General features: G+C 39.3%; 1 protein-coding gene across 1 annotated transcript in view; it reads right to left on the bottom strand.

Moving 5' to 3' along the window:
• Positions 1-10,351, bottom strand: part of dUTPase (Deoxyuridine triphosphatase) — an 88,293-nt gene extending 77,942 nt beyond the window's left edge. The window contains exon 1 of the mRNA XM_090381520.1: positions 10,238-10,351. Coding sequence (XP_090237646.1) covers positions 10,238-10,341 — 104 coding nt within the window. The 5' untranslated portion in view covers positions 10,342-10,351. The remainder of the gene's footprint in view (positions 1-10,237) is intronic.
• Between the last annotated feature and the right edge of the window lie 11,573 nt (positions 10,352-21,924).

Here is a 21,924-nt window from a genome sequence, read left to right as displayed (position 1 = left end):
TCTTGAGTACTGTGTACAGGTCTGGAAGGCTGTTTTTAGGAAGGATGTAGAGTTGCTAAAACGTGTAGAGAGAAGGGCAACAACACTGGTGAAGGGAACAAAGGGGTGCTCTTATGATGAAAGGCTTAAGTTCTGCAAATTGCAGCTTCTGGAGAATAGGCACCTGTGAGGCGATCTGATTGAGGTGTATAAGGCCTTGAATGGATTGAGCAGGCTCAGTGCTGATGGGATTCTTCCTCTTACTCAGATTACAAACCTGAGGGGACATAGATTCAAACTGAGGAAAGACAGTTGTAGAACAGATGTGTGGAAGTTTGTCTTTAGTCAGCAGGTAATTGATTGCTGGAACAAACTTACATCTATTGTTGTGGAAGTTGATAGCTTCAAGAAATTCAAGGCAGAACTAGACAAGCATTTGGCATGAATGGATCAGTGAAATGGGAATTTTTTTTTTTTTTTTTGGCTGAGGCTTAAGCTTGCTTTCTTGCATCATATGCCTCTACTAATGCACGTTAGTTGTCTATCAACGTAATTAATTTCCCATGAAGATGAAGTGATACTTCATTAAGTTTTATATGGCTTAGATTAGTTGTTTTTATGTTTGCTGATCTCCTTTGATAAATCTGTCTCCTCTTCACTTTCTAAAAAACTAATTATCATATCAAAAAGATTTAAAAATCTTGTTAGACAGTTTCCTTTAAAAACCATCTGACTTCTGTATGTAAAAGAAACCTCACATACTGTTCTTCATTTTCAACAAAATTTTTTTTGAAAAGGCGATTATATTTGCTATACGACTATTTTATTGATGATTTTAATAACTATATTGAGAGAATGATAAAGAACTGGACTAATATTTTTTGATGCTGGTGCACAGTATAATGTGTATTGAAGGAACTTTGGGATATATTTCCTTTAGGTGGGCTATAAAACCTTTGTCTTCCAACCATGGAGGTAGTGGCACAGGATGGCAAATTTTCCAATGGCACTTGTTTTTCATCAAACCATGTTTTTACAGCAGCAAAAGTGGATGCTCCAGTACATTTTTTTTTTTTTTTTTTATTAGCAAGCAGCCCCTAGTCAGAAACTAGCAACTCCACTATATACATATCTATTATATACTTTTTTTTTTTTTTTTTTATGAGAACCCCAAACACGAGAGGTATTAGAACCTATAGTACTTAGTACTGTGCTTGGGTTTGAGGTTAAGAAGAAGAAAGAAGATATTTGTTGACATTGGACTTAAACTTCTGTAGATTGTAATTTTCAGGAAATACGTATGAAGGAAGGTTGTTCCAGAAAACGGCAGTTGAATGAATAAATGAGGAAGATGAAAAGTTGGTTCTGTGGGTTTGAAGTTGGACAGTAAATGGATGTTGGCTGGTGGCGGCACGTGTTCGGACTGTTTTGAAAGAGAGAGCAGGAATTATAGAAGCCAATTCAGAAGAACAGTGCCCATGGAAGTATATGTAGAAGAGGCATGCAGCAGAAACAGTGCGTCTACGAGAAAGCGAGTGGAGAGACTCTGTTAGAGATGAATCATTAATTAACCTAACTGCCCTCTTCTGAATGGAATCAAGAAGCCGGAGAGAGGTTTTGGGGGCACCACCCCAGATATGGGAACAATATTCCATGGCAGGGCGAATTTGCGATTTATACAGAGTGAGAAGCTGTTTGGAAGAAAAGTAACGCCGAGAGCGAAAGAGAAAACCAAGTTTTTTAGATGCAGAGGAAGCAATATTTGTAATGTGCTTGTGCCAAGAGAGATTAGAAGTCAGCGTAATCCCCAAAAGAGATATATCATTTTGCCTAGAAATCGGAGTGTCACTAAAGATAAGCATAGGAGTAGAAGAATCCTTTTTGCGGGATATAAGACAAGACTGAGTTTTAGAAGGGTTGAAATCAACTAAGTTGTCTTTGCCCCACTGGAGAATTACCTGAAGATCGGCATTTAAGGAATTGGTAGCAGATTTTCGAGAAGTTGAAGCTGATTGAGCAGGACAAGGTTTCTCAAAATGGAAAGTTGAATGCAATGTGCTATCATCGGCAAAACTATGGATAGGATTTCCAGTCAATGGAAGAGGGTCATTGATATACAAGAGGAAAAGAGTGGGGGAAAGAACTGAACCTTGGGGGACACCGGCATTAGTGGAGAAGTTAGAAGACAGAGAGCCATCTACCATCACCCTCAGTGAGCAATCAGAGAGAAAACTGGATAACCAATTACTAAAAACAGTTGGCAAACCATAAGATGGAAGCTTGTTTAGAAGACCTTTATGCCAAACACGATCAAAAGCCTTTGAGATGTCAAGAGCAACTACTTGTGTTTCACCGAACCTTTCCATTGAATTAGTCCATAAATGGTTAACATAAGCCAGAATATCTCCAGTGGATCGACACTGATGGAATCCATACTGGTGATCGTTGATCAGACGGAAGGTTTCTAGGTAGTTTAAGAGTTGGCAGTTAATTGATTTCTCCATTACTTTAGAAAGAGTAGAAGTAATTGCAATGGGACGATAATTGGATGGGAGGGATTTGTCACCCTTTTTAGGAACTGGCTGGATATGAGCAAATTTCCAAGCAGAAGGAAAAACACCTTTGGAATAAGAAAGTGAAAAAAGGCGGCAAAGAATAGGAGTAAGTTCAGGAGCACAGGTTTTGAGAACAAGTGGAGAAATACCATCAGGACCTGGAGCTTTCTTAGCATCAAGATTCATCAAAATCCTTCTGATATCCTTTTGACGGAAGACCACAGGAGGCATTGAATGGAGCGTGTTGGGAATGGTGGGAGGTGTTTTACCAAGATCATTAATACATGAGCTGGAAGAAAAATGGGATGCTAGCAGGTCAGCTTTATCCTTGGCTGAAGTGGCACACAGAACCATCTGGTTTGGACAGAGGTGGGAGCAAAGATGGGCAAAAGTTGCGGCCAATAGCTTTGGCAAGAGACCAGAATGCTCGGCTACCATTAGGGCAAGAAGCAAGTTTTCTACTCTTAGCCTGTTCAAACTCTAGTTTGGACTGGTTAATAACTGCTTTGCAACTGTTGCGAGCTTTGGTGTAGGCAGAAAATGAAACTGAAGAATTAGAAACAAGCCAATTACGATATGCAACATTCTTCTCTTGGACAGCCTTAGCACATTTATTGGAAAACCAAGGTTTAGATAAAGGACGAGATTTTAAAGTGGAGTGTGGGATAAAGGATTCCATTCCTGCAAGAATAATTTCACTGACACGATCTGAGCAAACGTTGACATCAGAACTTTTGAAACAGTAATCCGACCAAGGAAAAGAAGAAAAGAAGTCTCGCAGGTCATCCCATTTCGCATTCTTGTAATGCCAAACAACACGTGGTTGGGAATAGCCATGAGATAAAGGTTCCATTGGAGAAGAGACAATCACCAAGTTGTGATCTGAAGTGCCTAAAGGACCTCTCACTTCGACCGTGTACTTAGGTTTGTTTGTGAGAAAAAGATCAAGCGTATTGGCTGTATGATTAGGATTGTCCGGTATTCTTGTAGGTAAATGAACAATCTGTGCTAGGTCATTAGTAATTGCAAAAGCCTCAGCATCTCGACCTGCTGGGTCGGTGTGACTAGAAAACGGAAGCCAGCTGGAGTTGTGAACATTAAAATCACCAAGGAAAATTACTTCACTGTTAGGAAAGTTGGACTGGAGAAAGTCAAGTTGCAAAGAGAGGAAGTCAAAGAGCTCCAAGTGATTAGTGGAGTTGGGAGAACGGTAGAGACTACAGATGAATTTGACACAATGAGGTAGAGAGATTTTAAGCCAGAGAAGATCAAAGAGAGGAGATTCCAAATTGCCAAGTCTCTGACAGGGAATATCAGAACGGACATATGCACAAGTACCACCTTTGAGGCGAAAGGAATCATACAGCGAATAATTTGGGCATCTGAGATGAGCAGTAGATGAATCAACCGATATCTGAGATTCTGTCAGAAAAAGTACATGGGGTTTGGCAGACTGCAAGTGGAAATGGACATCGTTGAGATTAGAATTGAGACCACGTATATACACATTCATATGATATACAGAAATATAAATCAAATATAAATTGTGGCACAAGAAACCACAGGACATGCACATGGCACAATGAGCCATATGACATCATTAACTACCAGGTCAATTACACTGTTTATTTCAGCATATTTTTAACTGTTACACAGAATTCATATCAACAGTCCATAAGCCTTCTACTGTTCTTTCCTCAAGTTCAAGCAGGACTATTCTTCTCTGGAATAATTTCTTGGAAAATTTTTGAAAAGCCTGGAAATCTTCCTTAGTCTTAATTAATTGTGCCTCATCGCCCTCAGTCAGATAAGCAAGATTGGGACTAGCAAATAAAAATTCATTTCTGAGATCCAAGTACTCAGGACAATAATATAAAACATGAATGTCTCTAGAACTGTGCAGTGACACTGCGACCTTTCCGAAACACTCAGTTGATTCAGCTTTTCTAAAAATGAGCCATGACTGGTTAATAAAAACAGTTTGTAGATTAGGCACAAACCATTTTTCTGGTGGAACATCAATAACAGAGGGAAAGAACCTGCAAGTTATTTCACCTTTATTTGAGTTAGCCCATCTATGATTTCAAAGAGTCATTAAGATATCTAAGATTTGCTTGGCCTCAATTCTTAGGATCATTAACCAAATCCAACTCAAGATCATGAATCATAAAAGGAGTTCGATGCCGAATGTTGAAAATCATTACTCTGTAAATCAGAAAGAGGCCAATTAGCAATGTTTCGTTGTGACAATCTGTAGCATATCAGTGGAGACAGTTCTATAAACTAGAGCCATCTTCAGGAGCATCATCCTCTGAATGGAATACAGTTTTCTTATACAATTTTTTAAGGTTAACACAGTCTATCCAAGCTTAGATACCATAAAAAACAATAGGAAGGAAAACAGTCATAAAAAAGAGATAGTGCCCTACTTCTAATACCCCATTCCTTCCTAATCAGATAGAAAATTTATATGGGTGTCAAATCTAAGACCTCTGTCAATGAAGACTTCAAGATATTTAATATTCTTAACAGACTTTAAACTTCACAACCAATCAGCCCGTGAAGTTCTCTACGAACAAGCAGATTCCCTTTTAGCAATAATATTTTTGTTTATGACTTGGATATTGTTAATTTATGGAAGTTAAACCAAGCATTCAAATCTTTTATTTCATTAAATCGTTGTTCAATTAGTAGCCTTCAACTAAGATTACCAGGTCATCCACATATACAATCATATGAACATGACTATATTCCTTTCGTAACCAATCCTCTAATACTAATTTAGACTAAGATGCATTTACGGCTAAAGCCTCAAGCTGCGAGCAAATTTAGACTATGTGTGTATATATTAAGTGCAATAGCATCATTAACCTATCTGAGAATAAGTAACAGTCTTCTCCTTAGGTGAAGCGTTACTTATTCGAAGTAGTGCAATATCATGGCAACTCGTGAAGGTATTCACAATATGAGATATAACTTAAAACGATGCCACCTTATAAATATTCTGTTTATTCAGAAATGGCTGTGTATTAATGATGCTATTGCACTTAATATATACATAGTCTAAATTTGCTCGCAGCTTGAGGCTTTAGCCCTAAATGCATCTTAATATTTGATATGTTTACCAGCTTTATCAGAAAGTCTCCTTTTTAAGTGATCTAAAAGTCTTGGTTTCATAGCCTCATTTGAAAAAGAACTATTACATATATTTTAACCCCAGGTAAAAATTTGTCACCCCTGGGTCACACGCCCCTCCCTCTCTCTCTCTCTCTCCCCCCCTCCTCTTCCTGGGTAATTTAGAAAATTTGGCTAGTGTAGCATAAGCCTCAGGCTTCCTTGCACCATATGGCTAATAATAATAATAATATAAGACACAGGCTGTCTTGAGTCGAATGTGCTTTCAATAAAACCATAAGCTATATGTTCATCCAGATACTGCTGACACTTTTTCTTTTCAGCAATTGACATTTGGGTGGAATAACTACAAATAAAACAAGCTGTTTTTTATTTAACTACCATAGCCCATGTCACTTACAAAAGCATTGTGGATCAAAATAAACATTCCACAAGGAAACAATAAATTAATACTAATTGTCACTTACAAAGTAGAAACAATAGACAAACATTTCCTCATATATTGACCAATGAAACAAAAAAATAAACCATGCCCACCATGCCACCGCCAAGGTCGCAGCTGTTGGGAAGGGTTGCAGACAAATGCCAAGGTTTGCTGAGACATTACCTCTGAAAGCACTTAGACATTTAATGCCTATTAAAAGCAAAGGTGGTTTTAATTAAATCAAGCCACTATCTTCCTTTTATCAAAACTTCTCACTCACTCCTAATATAATATACCTATATGTTAAAAATTGGTTCTCAAGGGAAAATAAAACCCAATAAGAGAAATTAAACATTAAATAATAAGATGTGGGTGGTAGGGTTGAACTTTGAAGGGCCACAAACCATTGTAATACTCAATTTTTTGCCCCCCAAACCAATTTTCACCCCTGTGGGGCAATATTTTCCCCCTTGAGAACACCTGATATACAGCATAGCCATGTGCAAAACTGATTTACTTCCTCAGTGAACAAAAAAAATCTTGTTTCAGATGTTCCACAATCTTGGCAGTAGGAATACTTATGACTAAGTGAGAATCATCCTGGTTAATTTTATATGGTAATCAACTTCCAAAATGGAAGTGGAAAATTTAAAAACTGATGATATAATTAACTGTCATAACATTCTTCAGCATGTCTAGGAGCAGACCTTAGCATGTGGATGCAACTTACATTGGATTGAAGAACTATGTTGAAATTGTAAAACATTGCACAGCACTTAAAAGAAAAAACAAATCGCTTCAATCCAGGCAAAAGAGATGAACACAATTTTCACACGAATATAACATGCTCAGAGTTATTCAGCCTTGCTTTTACCAGAAATTTAGGATTCAGTTCTTTTTCTTGCAGAGGTCATTAATAATGTCTTCTTTCAAAGCTTCTTTTGGATCATAAACTGGATTTGGATATGGGTCAGTGTTATTCAGTAGTGATCATTTGTACTTTTCAAGTTAACTGTGAAAAGTGCTCACACTGCTTTTCTCACTACTTCTAACATCTTTAAATAGACACTTGAGGATTCTACAGTTATACCAATCTAGTTAAACATTTATCCAAAGATTATCCAAACTAATGTGTACATATATGCATATAGTTGTTAGCTTCGATAGATTCAAGGCAGAACTAGACAAACATTTGGAGTGAGTGGATGGGTGAAATTAGATTTTTTTTTTTTTTGCCCGATTAGCTTGCATCATGTGCCTTTACTAATGCTAATATAATATTTTTGAAACCTGAAGGATTGCAACAATGAGAAAGGGATTTCCCAAAATCTATTAATGTGATGACAGAAGATAGTCATCACATTAATAGATTTTGGGATGATATTAATGTGATGACAGAAGATAGAACAGCTTGAACACCAATAGGTGTTCAAGCTGTTCTTTTTTGATACCCTTGCTATTCCAGTTTTAAGACTTAACATTAACGGGTTCATTATCAACATTAAGTGCAAGTCAGGTTTTTAAAGAAATTCTATGTTTTCAGGTTGTTCAGAAGAAAATGCCCATGTTATACCCTGCAGATATACCTTCCTGTGCTAGCACCGAGAACAAGCTGCTTTCAATTTCATATATATATATATTTTTTTAATTAAAAAAGGTTAGCACAGGGATAAAACTTGGAATCACCTCGATTACTACCACCAGTAACAATCAAAAACTGGCACATTCTCAGAAGCATCAATCATCACATCTTCTCTGCATATCTGTGTAATATCAGTAACAATGCCTGCTGTTTTTGTTCTGCCAGAACTGTACTTTTTTTTTTTTTTTTTTTGATATTTCACTATTGGGAAACATTCCTGAACAATTGTCTATTATTAGTGGTACATGATGCAAAGAAGCAAGCTTATAAAGCATCAGCCAAAAAAAACCTCCCTTGAACATAACTTGTTCACTTCCTACAATAATTTGTCTAGTTATGCCTTGATTTTCTTCAAATTTCCCACCTCCACAAGGTCAGATGGAAGTCTGTTCCAACAATCAATCACCTGCTGGCTGAAAGCAAACCTCCTCACATCTGTCTTGAAACCATCCTTCAACAATTTGAATTTATACCCTCCTCATGTGTGTAATTTGAGCAAGAATTCCATCAGCTTGCTCAATCCATTTAAAGCCTTAAGAACCTCAATCAGGTCACCCCACAGGTGCTTAGTCCTAATATGCTGCAATTTGCAGAACTGAAGTCTGTCATGGTAAGACCATCCCCTTCCCTTCACCAATCTCATTGTCCTTCTCTCCACCCATTCCAGATCTACATCCTTCCTAAAATGAGGCCTCCAGACCTGTATGCTGTACTCAAGATGTGGCCTAACCATTGCCTTATCCAACAGGATAATCACTTCGGGAACTCGTTTTCCGATTTTAAAACAGCGGAATATGGTGGTTAAACACCCTACCTAAGCTACCCCCCCCCACAAAACTCGACCGTACAATCACTCCGTTCTACTACCACTCCCACTGCGTGGAGACAAGGGGTACCAAATAAAATATTTAAGCCTTGGGGAGGAAATTTTTTTTCATTCATTTTAAACCTGAATAGAGAGCTCTGTCTTGAATTTCAGACGTTTCGTGTATCTTCTTGTACCATTTATTCAATGAAAGAATTGCTGACCTTATTACATATGAATTTCGCACGCTTAAAAGGACAACAATTCAGTCACTGAAGAAGTCATACCACGAAACGTCTGAAATTAAGAGCAGATTTCAGTCTGCATTTGTAGGGTGCAGTGCTTAGACTTTCACTATTCTCCAAAATACAGTAAACCCCCGATATTCGCGGGGGTTACGTTCCTGAGAAATGTCGCGAATACCGAAAACGCGAATAGTGAGTTATGGCTCCCATAGTAATAAAGGGGTTCCGTTCCAAAGTATAAAATATATAAGAAAAACTGGTCTAAAATTTTGTCTATGCATGTATTATATGTACCTTCATAATATGGCTATGTACATAAACAGTACATAGTGAAATGCAAGCATATGGCATCGAAATGAAAATAAGAAACAATTTAATATTAAATGTAATGTTTATTAGAAATTTCAAACAAATCTTTCAAACCAGCGCCTTTGCTAGCAAAAAAACTTATCCCGCCAGTGCTATCACCAGTTTCGCTAAAGTGTTGATAAAGGAGTTTTGCTTTTTCATCGAATGATGAGTGAACTTAACGGAATTTTATTTTGAGTTCGGCCTTCTATCCATAGATTTAAAGTTTTTTCCATTTTTTTCTAATTTAACATCACGAGTTACAGAGCAAATTTTTAAGCAATTAGCGCGTTTTCACGGACACTACGGCCGATTTTTTGATTGATCGTACCGTTGACTCTGATTTTATAATGTTTTACCACTGAGGAGACACTTTCACCATTAGAAATTTTGTCTAATAACTCAATTTTATTCGCTAATGTCATCACCTTCTTTGATATTTTAACATTTCCCTTATTATTCGTAGCCATATTTTTGTACGGGTCAGAAAGAACTTGTCCAAATAAAGTCACTTTCTTCCGTTAACACACTCGAAAAAGTCTGTTTTACACCGCAAAACGGGAGATTTATCACTTTTGTAAGCATATCAATTTATAAATTTATTCAATTTATAAGCATATAAATTAAAAGCAAACGACGAAACCTTCCATGACAAGCGCATAACACATACTGAACAAGGATTAGCAAGAAACACCCACGCTCGCGATTTTGTCCCCACCCACTGAGCACTAATTTTAGCCACGTCCATGGTTTTTTATGGCGGAAAATATTCACGGCGCTTTAAAATTCACATTTTTTTTAGGTTTCATTTTATATTAAATCAGCGATCGCGAATACGCGAAACCGCGAATAGCGGGGGTTTACTGTAATTGCATTGCATTTTATTATAGTGAAAATGCAGGACTATTTGTAAGTCAAACGGCACAGTAAAGATTTATAAAAAGCGTAAACGTCAAATGATGGATGGGCAATTCTCATTAGTCAGTATGCAAGAATTTTCTTTTTTCTCTTTAATATTGTGAGAATGTACAATTAATTCTATGAACGCTAGTCCAAATTACTCAGTAAATGTATTCAAAGAATGCATACATTATATATACTCACCTATATAAATCATATCCAGCGGCGCGCGATGAACCTTTCGTTGGAATATATGCATTATCGGAAAGCTTACATACACTCAATACTGAATTAGAATGTAATGGCATTCTTACGTTATTGCTTTCACTACTATTATCTTTTGCAAAATTGTGCTTAAGAGCACAACAGAAACAACTTGCAAACAGGCAACGTTTCGCGCGCAAATACGTCATCAAATATAACTGGACCAATAAGGCGTCGGCAACAGTTCTTTTTTTGGGGGAATGGGGGACACAAACACTGGTTACACGCCTAGCACAGAAACTTATTCGAATTACTTACACTAGTCAGCATATAGCATTAAATTATACTGATAACTATTTCTTTATAGTTAATGCCAGTTTTCCTATTCATTGCAACCACATACTAAATTACTCCACGGTTGCAACCGATGGAATTGCCAATCTGATTATAAAAAGGTGGATCTGAAAATCAATAAAATTTTAGAAATTTCATGTAAAAGCTATTAATAACATGTATATATATATATATATATTTTTTTTTTTTTTAATTTAAAACATTTTATTTTTCAAGGTGTGCTAACCCAACTCACATGCACCCACGTTTATTGCTTTCTAGCACCGCGAGGGCCTCTATCGAATCGCTTTACTTCCACAATTATAGCAGAATCCTGAGTTCGAATGCCATAAACAAGGCCGTGCAAAAGAGAGAATTTTCACCGGGCCACGACACAGAAGGAACCCCAAAATGTTTCTTAAATGGTTATAACATAGCCAGAGGCGGATTTAAAATGAAGCCAGGGAAGCCTAAGAGTCAGGACCCATCACTTTCGAGGGCCCCTTTCAAGGCCCTGAGAGGGACTCTAGCAACCCCAGGGTATGGGTGAGTATGGGCTTGGCACACCCAGGGTCCTGAGCTGAATATCACCATTCTCCTCTTTCTTGGTGATTCCTCTCTCTCTCTCTCTCTCTCTCTCTCTCTCTCTCTCTCTCTCTCTCTCTCTCTCTCTCTCTCTCTCACTCACTCACTCACTCACTCTGGGTAACTCGGGAATTTGTTTAGCTGGTGCATAAGCCTCAGGCTTCTTGCACCATATGGCTAATAATAATAATAATAATAATAATAATAATATGCTCACATGGTCATATAGTTTTGTAAAATTTGCAAAAAAAAAAAAAGTAAGAAATTTTAACCATATTCAGTTATTAAGACCACTGTCTCTTTCCACTCCGACTTCCCCTCATGTCGGGTGGCGTTAAAGTGGGCGTGGGAATTTTTGGGATCTGGCTAAGGGGAAATTGAGTGCAATATACAGTACAGTATTTATGTAGCTCTCACTCACTTACGAAGGAGAACACAAATTGCAATCAATGATACACGCTGTTAGTCCAGGGCTCCCTGCACGAGCATCCAAACTGAACCAGAGTATGACCGTTATGGTGGGACCTCACTCTCTCTCCTGGGATTGAACATCCATCGCAAATACCCCAGGGGCTCACATCTGACGAGTATGGGCTTGGCACACCCAGGGTCCTGAGCTGGATATCATCATTCTTCTCTTTCTTGGTAATTCCCTTCTCTCTCTCTCTCTCTCTCTCTCTCTCTCTCTCTCTCTCTCTCTCTCTCTCTCTCTCTCTCTCTCTCTCTCTCTCTCTCTCTCTCTCTCTCTCTCTCTCTCTCTCGGTGGTTCAGAAATTTTTTTTTGGCTGGTGCAGCATAAGCCTCAGGCTTCCTTGCACCATATGGCTAATAATAATAATGATAGACAATCCGTCACCATCTATGCAGACTCCTACTAGACAATGATCTCTCTGGACGGAAATCTTTCTCCCATGTGCGACGCAACGACTGGACATGACCACAGCAGCTCTGCTGCAGCACACCGCCTGGTGTTCTGAACTGGGCATCCTTGCCCAGTTCACTTTTAAAACCCCATCCCTAGAAAGGGAGGGGGAAGAGATGGGCCTCTGTCTCATCCCCTCCCCTGCCTCCCCCTTCTACCCCTGGTGGGGACTGACACTCCTGGGCTCGCCTTCTCTTTCGTTCCCATACCTGTTCCCCCCAATCTTCAGTCTTCCCCCACTCTACCTTCACCGACTGACCGTGAATGTCCCAACTGCAAGCTGCTCAACTTCAATGTGAAAAATTAACCTAACCTTTACTTAAAACCTATTTCGGCCTTATCTAAACCTCTAGCGTTTACCCCTTTTTTTTTTTTTAACATAGGCCCTAGCCACTTAAATCTCAGGAAATTAGGTGGCAGGACCTGCCAGAGTAAATAATTGTAATACTCGTGTACCTAGTCTGCCTCCATGGGGCCGAGTGTGGGCAACGTTGGGCCTCAGTAGGGGTGCAGCGGCTAAATGACCAGATGAACAACGCTACATGACAGTACACATGTACAATATCCATACACTTTTAAATCTCTGGCCTCAACAGTTTTCTGTTTCACATGACAATGTATACTATGCGGAGATGGGGGGAACCCCTGGTGCCTTTTGACACAAATACACTTTACACTCACTTACGAGCTTTGCAGGTTGTGACTGGAAAATTGCCTATTGATCTGCAGTTGGTGTATTGTGCATTGGCTTACTTCATCCGCCGTGGCATTCCCTGTTCTTTTTTGAATATACAGGTGGCCATCTTGGCAGATCCCGGGAAGGAAAGGACAAGAATCTGGGATGCTTTGGTAAAAGCCTGGCAAGAGCATTGGAGTGTTTGTGATAAAGGGTAGATTATACAAAATTTTCCCAGATTTCAGAAATGCAGCCTCGATAAAATTCATATGGTTTGCGCCAAACTTACAAGCTATATTCTTATTACCTGAATTATTAACTATTAATTGAATTTTTCGAACATGGTTTGATTAACGCAAAGTTGCATGATTTAGGAATTACTGAAAGGTCTAGTTGCCATTGTGGCGAAAGAGAATCATGGGAACATATTATGTACAACTATGAGGAGTACAGCAACAACGGTACATGACAATCTACGAATTGAATTTGTATTTCGGGTTAGTAATCTCAATTTTGTGGCAAAAGGCTGCGAGACAATTCTAGTTGATAAACAGGAGAACGTCTTGGCTTTCCAAGCCTTTGCAACTGCAATATTTCTTAGGCGGAAGACTCTTCTGCATCTGGAAGCTTTGGATTTGTAATGCGGTATGGTGTATGCCGAATTACCTAGAGTTCTATGAAATCGTGGAGGCTTGAGTCTGCTATATCCACTGCAACTCCAGCTCCTTGTGCTGGCATTTCTGTTCTTGGCAGCTCCTGGCTTTCCAACAACAGACTGTGAACAGATGCAGCTCTTTCCAATGAAGTTTGGACTTTGTCTTAAATTTAATTATATGTATATTTATTTTTTATGTAATTTGATTATTTTCAATTTGTTCATATCAATCTTTTTTGGTCATGGCAGGTGTTTTCCCTTTCTGTACTTGGGCAAACAGGAGAGGGAGTATATAAGAGTACTGCTCAATTATGTGTAACTGACAGCGGGGTTCCCATTGGTTGGCTAGGACCCTTTTAAGTAATAAATATCAATATCAATCACTTACGAGTATACAGTAGTTAATTTATTGCTAGCTGTCTCGGTGTAGGAATGGCCTACAGGAATACTCCTGCCGCCCACTGTGCCGACTCACCCGGTATCATGACACGAAGGTGCAGAGCCAAAGGTCTTATCGCGATATGAATGTGTCCTACGGCGCTCGAATTAATCAAAATAATAGAAAAACGTGTACAAAATCAAGTGGTAAATCAAATAAATAAACCAGAGACCAAATACTACTTTACCCCGGGGCTCACACGTGGTGAGTATGGGCTGGGCACACCCAGGGTCCTGATCTGGATATCATTATTCTTCTCTTTCTTGGTGATTGATTCCCTTCTACTTCTCTCTCTCTCTCAGGGTAACTCGGGAATTTTTTTTTTTTTTTTTGACTGGTGCAGCATAAGCCACAGGCTTCCTTGCACCACATGGCTAATAATAATAATAATATAAGACACAGGCTGTCTTGAGTCGAATGTGCTTTCAATAAAACCATAAGCTATATGTTCATCCAGATACTGCTGACACTTTTTCTTTTCAGCAATTGACATTTGGGTGGAATAACTACAAATAAAACAAGCTGTTTTTTATTTAACTACCATAGCCCATGTCACTTACAAAAGCATTGTGGATCAAAATAAACATTCCACAAGGAAACAATAAATTAATACTAATTGTCACTTACAAAGTAGAAACAATAGACAAACATTTCCTCATATATTGACCAATGAAACAAAAAAATAAACCATGCCCACCATGCCACCGCCAAGGTCGCAGCTGTTGGGAAGGGTTGCAGAGAAATGCCAAGGTTTGCTGAGACATTACCTCCGAAAGCACTTAGACATTTAATGCCTATTAAAAGCAAAGGTGGTTTTAATTAAATCAAGCCACTATCTTCCTTTTATCAAAACTTCTCACTCACTCCTAATATAATATACCTATATGTTAAAAATTGGTTCTCAAGGGAAAATAAAACCCAATAAGAGAAATTAAACATTAAATAATAAGATGTGGGTGGTAGGGTTGAACTTTGAAGGGCCACAAACCACTGTAATACTCAATTTTTTGCCCCCCAAACCAATTTTCACCCCTGTGGGGCAATATTTTCCCCCTTGAGAACACCTGATATACAGCATAGCCATGTGCAAAACTGATTTACTTCCTCAGTGAACAAAAAAAAATCTTGTTTCAGATGTTCCACAATCTTGGCAGTAGGAATACTTATGACTAAGTGAGAATCATCCTGGTTAATTTTATATGGTAATCAACTTCCAAAATGGAAGTGGAAAATTTAAAAACTGATGGTATAATTAACTGTCATATAACATTCTTCAGCATGTCTAGGAGCAGACCTTAGCATGTGGATGCAACGTACATTGGATTGAAGAACTATGTTGAAATTGTAAAACATTGCACAGCACTTAAAAGAAAAAACAAATTGCTTCAATCCAGGCAAAAGAGATGAACACAATTTTCACACGAATATAACATGCTCAGAGTTATTCAGCCTTGCCTTTACCAGAAATTTAGGATTCAGTTCTTTTTCTTGCAGAGGTCATTAATAATGTCTTCTTTCAAAGCTTCATTTGGATCATAAACTGGATTTGGATATGGGTCAGTGTTATTCAGTAGTGATCATTTGTACTTTTCAAGTTAACTGTGAAAAGTGCTCACACTGCTTTTCTCACTACTTCTAACATCTTTAAATAGACACTTGAGGATTCTACAGTTATACCAATCTAGTTAAACATTTATCCAAAGATTATCCAAACTAATGTGTACATATATGCATATAGTTGTTAGCTTCGATAGATTCAAGGCAGAACTAGACAAACATTTGGAGTGAGTGGATGGGTGAAATTAGATTTTTTTTTTTTTTTGCCCGATTAGCTTGCATCATGTGCCTTTACTAATGCTAATATAATATTTTTGAAACCTGAAGGATTGCAACAATGAGAAAGGGATTTCCCAAAATCTATTAATGTGATGACAGAAGATAGTCATCACATTAATAGATTTTGGGATGATATTAATGTGATGACAGAAGATAGAACAGCTTGAACACCAATAGGTGTTCAAGCTGTTCTTTTTTGATACCCTTGCTATTCCAGTTTTAAGACTTAACATTAACGGGTTCATTATCAACATTAAGTGCAAGTCAGGTTTTTAAAGAAATTCTATGTTTTCAGGTTGTTCAGAAGAAAATGCCCATGTTACCTTCCTGTGCTAGCACCGAGAACAAGCTGCTTTCAATTTCATATATATATATTTTTTTTAATTAAAAAAGGTTAGCACAGGGATAAAACTTGGAATCACCTCGATTACTACCACCAGTAACAATCAAAAACTGGCACATTCTCAGAAGCATCAATCATCACATCTTCTCTGCATATCTGTGTAATATCGGTAACAATGCCTGCTGTTTTTGTTCTGCCAGAACTGTACTTTTTTTTTTTTTTTTTTTTTTCTTGATATTTCACTATTGGGAAACATTCCTGAACAATTGTCCATTATTATTATTAGTGGTACATGATGCAAAGAAGCAAGCTTATAAAGCATCAGCCAAAAAAAACCTCCCATGAACATAACTTGTTCACTTCCTACAATAATTTGTCTAGTTATGCCTTGATTTTCTTCAAATTTCCCACCTCCACAAGGTCAGATGGAAGTCTGTTCCAACAATTAATCACCTGCTGGCTGAAAGCAAACCTCCTCACATCTGTCTTGCAACCATCCTTCAACAATTTGAATTTATACCCTCCTCATGTGTGTAATTTGAGCAAGAATTCCATCAGCTTGCTCAATCCATTTAAAGCCTTAAGAACCTCAATCAGGTCACCCCACAGGTGCCTAGTCCTAATATGCTGCAATTTGCAGAACTGAAGTCTGTCATGGTAAGACCATCCCATTCCCTTCACCAATCTCATTGTCCTTTCCACCCATTCCAGATTAAAATGAGGCCTCCAGACCTGTATGCTGTACTCAAGATGTGGCCTAACCATTGCCTTATCCAACAATATAATCACTTCGGGAACTCGTTTTCCGATTTTAAAACAGCGGAATATGGTGGTTAAACACCCTACCTAAGCTAGGCTCCCCCCCCACAAAACAAACACCATTCACAAAACTCGACCGTACAATCACTCCGTTCTACTACCACTCCCGCTGCGTGGAGACAAGGGGTAGCAAATAAAATATTTAAGCCTTGGGGAGGAAATTTTTTTTTTCATTCGTTTTAAACCTGAATAGAGAGCTCTGTCTTGAATTTCAGACGTTTCGTGTATCTTCTTGTACCATTTATTCAATGAAAGAATTGCTGACCTTATTACATTTGAACTTCGCACGCTTATAAGGACAACAATTCAGTCACTGAAGAAGTCATACCACGAAACGTCTGAAATTAAGAGCAGATTTCAGTCTGCATTTGTAGGGTGCAGTGCTTAGACTTTCACTATTCTCCAAAATAACTGCATTGCATTTTATTATAGTAAAAATGCAGGACTATTTGTAAGTCAAACGGCACAGTAAAGATTTATAAAAAGCGTAAACGTCAAATGATGGATGGGCAATTCCCACTAGTCAGTATGCAAGAATTTACTTTTTTCTCTTTGATACTGTGAGAATGTACAATTAATTCTATGAACGCTAGTCCAAATTACTCAGTAAATGTATTCAAAGAATGCATACATTATATATACTCACCTATATAAATCATATCCAGCGGCGCGCGATGAACCTTTCGTTGGAATATATGCATTTTCGGAAAGCTTACATACACTCAATACTGAATTAGAATGTTCTGACATGCTTAGGTTATTGCTTTCACTACTATTATTATCTTTTGCAAAACTGCGCTTATGAGCACAACAGAAGCAACTTGAAAACAGCCAATGTTTCGCGCGCAAAAACGTCATCATATAACTGCACCAATAAGGCGTCGGCAACAGTTCTTTTTTTTGGGGGAAGGGGGACACAAACACTGGTTACACGCCTAGAACAGAAACTTATTCGAATTACTTACACTAGTCAGCATATATAGCATTAAATTATACTGATAACTATTTCTTTATAGTTAATGCCAGTTTTCCTATTCATTGCAACCACATACTAAATTACTTTTATTTATTTAAATTACTCCACGGTTGCAACCGATGGAATTGCCAATCTGATTATAAAAAGGTGGATCTGTAAAAGCTACCTAATAACATATATATATATATATATATATATATATATATATATATTATTTTTTTCTTAATTTAAAACATTTTATTTTTCAAGGTGTGCTAACCCAACTCACATGCACCCACGTTTATTGCTTTCTAGCACCGCTAGGGCCTCTATCGAATCGCTTTACTTCCACAATTATAGCAGAATCCTGAGTTCGAATGCCATAAACAAGGCCGTGCAAAAGAGAGGATTTTCACCGGGCCACGACACAGAAGGAACCCCAAAATGTTTCTTAAATGGTTATAACATAGCCAGAGGCGGATTTAAAATGAAGCCAGGGAAGCCTAAGAGTCAGGACCCATCTCTTTCGCGGGCCCCTTTCAAGGCCCTGAGAGGGACCCTAGCAACCCCCAGGGGCTACATCCGGTGAGTATGGGCTTGGCACACCCAGGGTTCTGAGCTGAATATCACCATTCTCCTCTTTCTTGGTGAATCCTTTCTACTTCTCTCTCTCTCTCTCTCTCTCTCTCTCTCTCTCTCTCTCTCTCTCTCTCTCTCTCTCTCTCTCAGGGTAACTCGGGAATTTTTTTAGCTGGTGCAACATAAGCCTCAGGCTTCTTGCACCATATGGCTAATAATAATAATAATAATGTGCTCACATGGTCATATAGTTTTGTAAAATTTGCAAAAAAAAAAAAAAAAGCAAGATATTTTGACCATATTCAGTTATTATGACCACTGTCTCTTTCCACTAGACTTCTAATTCACTGCTTCTTAGAGTATCTGGCAAATCCTCCTCCAAGAGAAAGAAGTCCAAGGGAAGGTCCAGAGCTTGTCCTCTGCGCTCCTCTTGCTCTCCTCTTCCTGCACAGATGAATAATATTTGTATATCACCATTCATAGACCATAATTACTCAGCTTCCACCTTGGACCAAAGAATCTCTACACCAATAGCTGCCTCCATCCTCGAATCGATGGCAAACTCCACCTCAACTGCAGCCTTACCTGCAGCTCCAAACACTCCTGTAGCTGCTGCTTCTGAGACGCGAAACTCCTCAGGTGCTCAAAAAACTCCATCAGCTCTGCCACTTCAAAACTGCCCCTGCAGATTTATTGGCTACACAACTACCGTCTGCTCTGGACCAAGTGGTCTCATCTGGGATCCCACCATCCAGTATGCTTACCATTCCTGCACCACCTGTTCTGGCTGGCCTCTTTAATGAGGGAGACACCACCTCCTTCCATCAGATCATCTCAGTCTTGCACAGGAACTTGGTGGCACTCCTCAACCAAGACTCCATAAGATTCACCAAAGCCACAGGAAACTATGTCCAGGAGCTTTGGACAAGCCTAGAAACAATCACAACAGCTCTTCTAATCGAGAATGAGAAGCTAAAAGCTATGAACGAAGAAATCAAGACAAGGTCTACAATACTGGAAAAGGCCTTAGACATCTGCGCTAAGCTTCCACAGTCTTCATCCGAGTGGGAACTGGGCCTAACCACAGAACCTGAATCATCTACGGTGCCCTCTTATGCTGGTGCTGTACTTAAGAACCTTCCAACCTCTAAACTGGGTGCCTCCATCCAAGGGCATCCACCACAGACCAGTCAACAAAACCCCCAGCATATAAGAAAGTGAACCCTGATAAAACAGAAGAATCTGGTGGTTATCAGACCCATTAATTCCAAAGAATCACATACAAGTGAACAAATCAAGACCAAAATAATGACAGAGTTGAAAGATGATCTCAAAACTACGAAAATAAAAGCAATAAGAAAAACTAGAAATACAGGCATAGTGATCGAAACGGAAACTAAAAAAGAAGCTCACAAAATTATGACCAATGGAAAAATAATGACAATGGGTCTAAAGGCAGAGGCGCCAAAAACGTTGGGGCCCTCTATCATCATTTTTGACCTCAGTGACAACCTGACCCCGCAGCAACTCACTGAGGAACTATACTGTAGGAACTTGCAGGAGTACTTCCCAGACTTAGAGGCAGATGCCTTAATCACACCTAAATACTCAAAAAAAGTCAAAGGAGGAGGAGGAGGAGGCAAAAACTGGATTGTTCAAATCAACCCAATCGCCTGGAAGGTCCTTAACAATCAAGCAAGGATATACATAAACTGGGGCAGCCACCGCTTTCGCGAACATGTGGCTGTGCCTAAATGCTTCAAGTGTTGTAGGTTCGGCCACACCTCACACACTTTTATGCAGACAGTGCCAACGTGCGGCCATTGTGCTGAAAAAGGCCACGAATTTAACAGCTGTCCTAACAAAAACAAAGATCCTATTTGCGTGAACTGTAAAAGTTTCAAAATGGACTCAACACATTCCATCAGAGACAGAATATGTCCAACATATATAAAAGCCAAGGGTCAGCACCAACAACGGATCGATTATGGGGAGACACCGTAAAAAATTTAACTTCGAAGAGGTAAAAATAATGCAAATTAACGCGCAGCGGGCCCGGGTTGTGGTCGGCCAAATCAGGATTCGGGCAGAAGAGGACAACACGGATGTAATTATCTTGCAAGAGCCGTACACCCATAAGAACCAGGTCAGAGGCTATCCCTTGACCTACAAAATCATCCAGGTGGAAGGGGAAACCCCCTGGGCAGCAATAGCTGTAAGAAACCCTGACATCACAGCCACAAAGATAACACAACTTTGCACAGCCTGGGCCGTATGTGCCCACATTATTACAGCGCTTGGAAACTTTTACGTCGTTGCCCTATACTGCCGTCCAGGAGAAGATATTATCAGGGCTATAAGATACCTTCAAAGTATATTAAATACTCTTCCTGGAGGGAGAATTATCGTTGGGGCAGATGTAAACTGCAGGTCTCCCGCGTGGTACAGCACAACACCAGACCGTCGAGGAGCAACAAACGGCCAAAGACTTGAGAACTACCTGGGTAACTCCCCTTTCGGAATCCTCAATCAGCCAAACAACCTCCCCACTTTCAGCAGCACCCTTTGGGAAGCCACCATAGACATTTCTCTTGCTACAAGAAACACAGCCAGCTATATCTCCGACTGGAAGGTCCAAGATGATTGGACGACCTCGGACCACCGAGCCATTCAGGATCACAAAAAACTGTAATAGACAACCAATTTCCAGAGTAATGCAACATAGATGTGCAATAGAAAAAACAAACTGGGACACGTTCAGAGGTGCCCTGCTGGAAATGGTGGGAAAACAGCAGCAGAAACTCAGGCAAACTCAAAATCCGAACCTTCTTCAAAAAGAGATTACCACCCCATTAACACAAGTTTGCAATGCCACAATTAAAAGGAAAAAACCTTCTCCGGGAGCGGTGCCCTGGTGGAATGAGGAGCTTCGAAGGATGAGAAAGGAGGTACAAGCCAAACGAAAAGCGTTCCAAAGGGCGAGAAGATCTTGGCCTGATGTGGAGGTCAAAGAACTTAAACAAGTATATCGAACAGCAAGAAACGTGTATATGGAAAGAATAAAGAAATCAAAGCAGCAATCCTGGGAGCAACTTGTCTCTTACACGAGAAATTCTGACCCCTGGGGGGTGGTGTACAAAATCACCACAAACAAACTCCCCAGGGGGGAAGTGAACACCGCTACAGAAACCCCGCAGGGAAACCTAACCACCACCTGGAGGGACTCAGTCTCAAACATCTTAAACAACGTTTTTCATCCAAACATTAATCCAACAACAACTGAGCACCATGAGATCTGCAGAGAAAATGAAACCTATTGGACTGGACAAGTTGAACCGCAGTTCACACAGGAAGAACTCCTAGCCGCAGCAGCTCTTATCAAAGGGAAAAACTGTCCGGGGCCTGACTTGTTCGAGCCTGAGATTGTGAAGAAGGTTGTGGAGCTTTCCCCGGAGCTATTGCTGCACCTATTCAATCTCTGCCTACACACTAGCACCTTCCCTGATGACTGGAAAGTCGCAAATATGAAACTGATCCTTAAAAAT

The sequence above is a fragment of the Mastigoproctus giganteus genome, chromosome 9, assembly GCF_048544385.1.
Source record: "Mastigoproctus giganteus isolate SK-2022 chromosome 9, ASM4854438v1, whole genome shotgun sequence".
Classification (NCBI taxonomy): domain Eukaryota; kingdom Metazoa; phylum Arthropoda; class Arachnida; order Uropygi; family Thelyphonidae; genus Mastigoproctus; species Mastigoproctus giganteus.
Note: the sequence above shows the minus strand (reverse complement) of the source record. Positions and strands in the feature narration are given on the sequence as shown.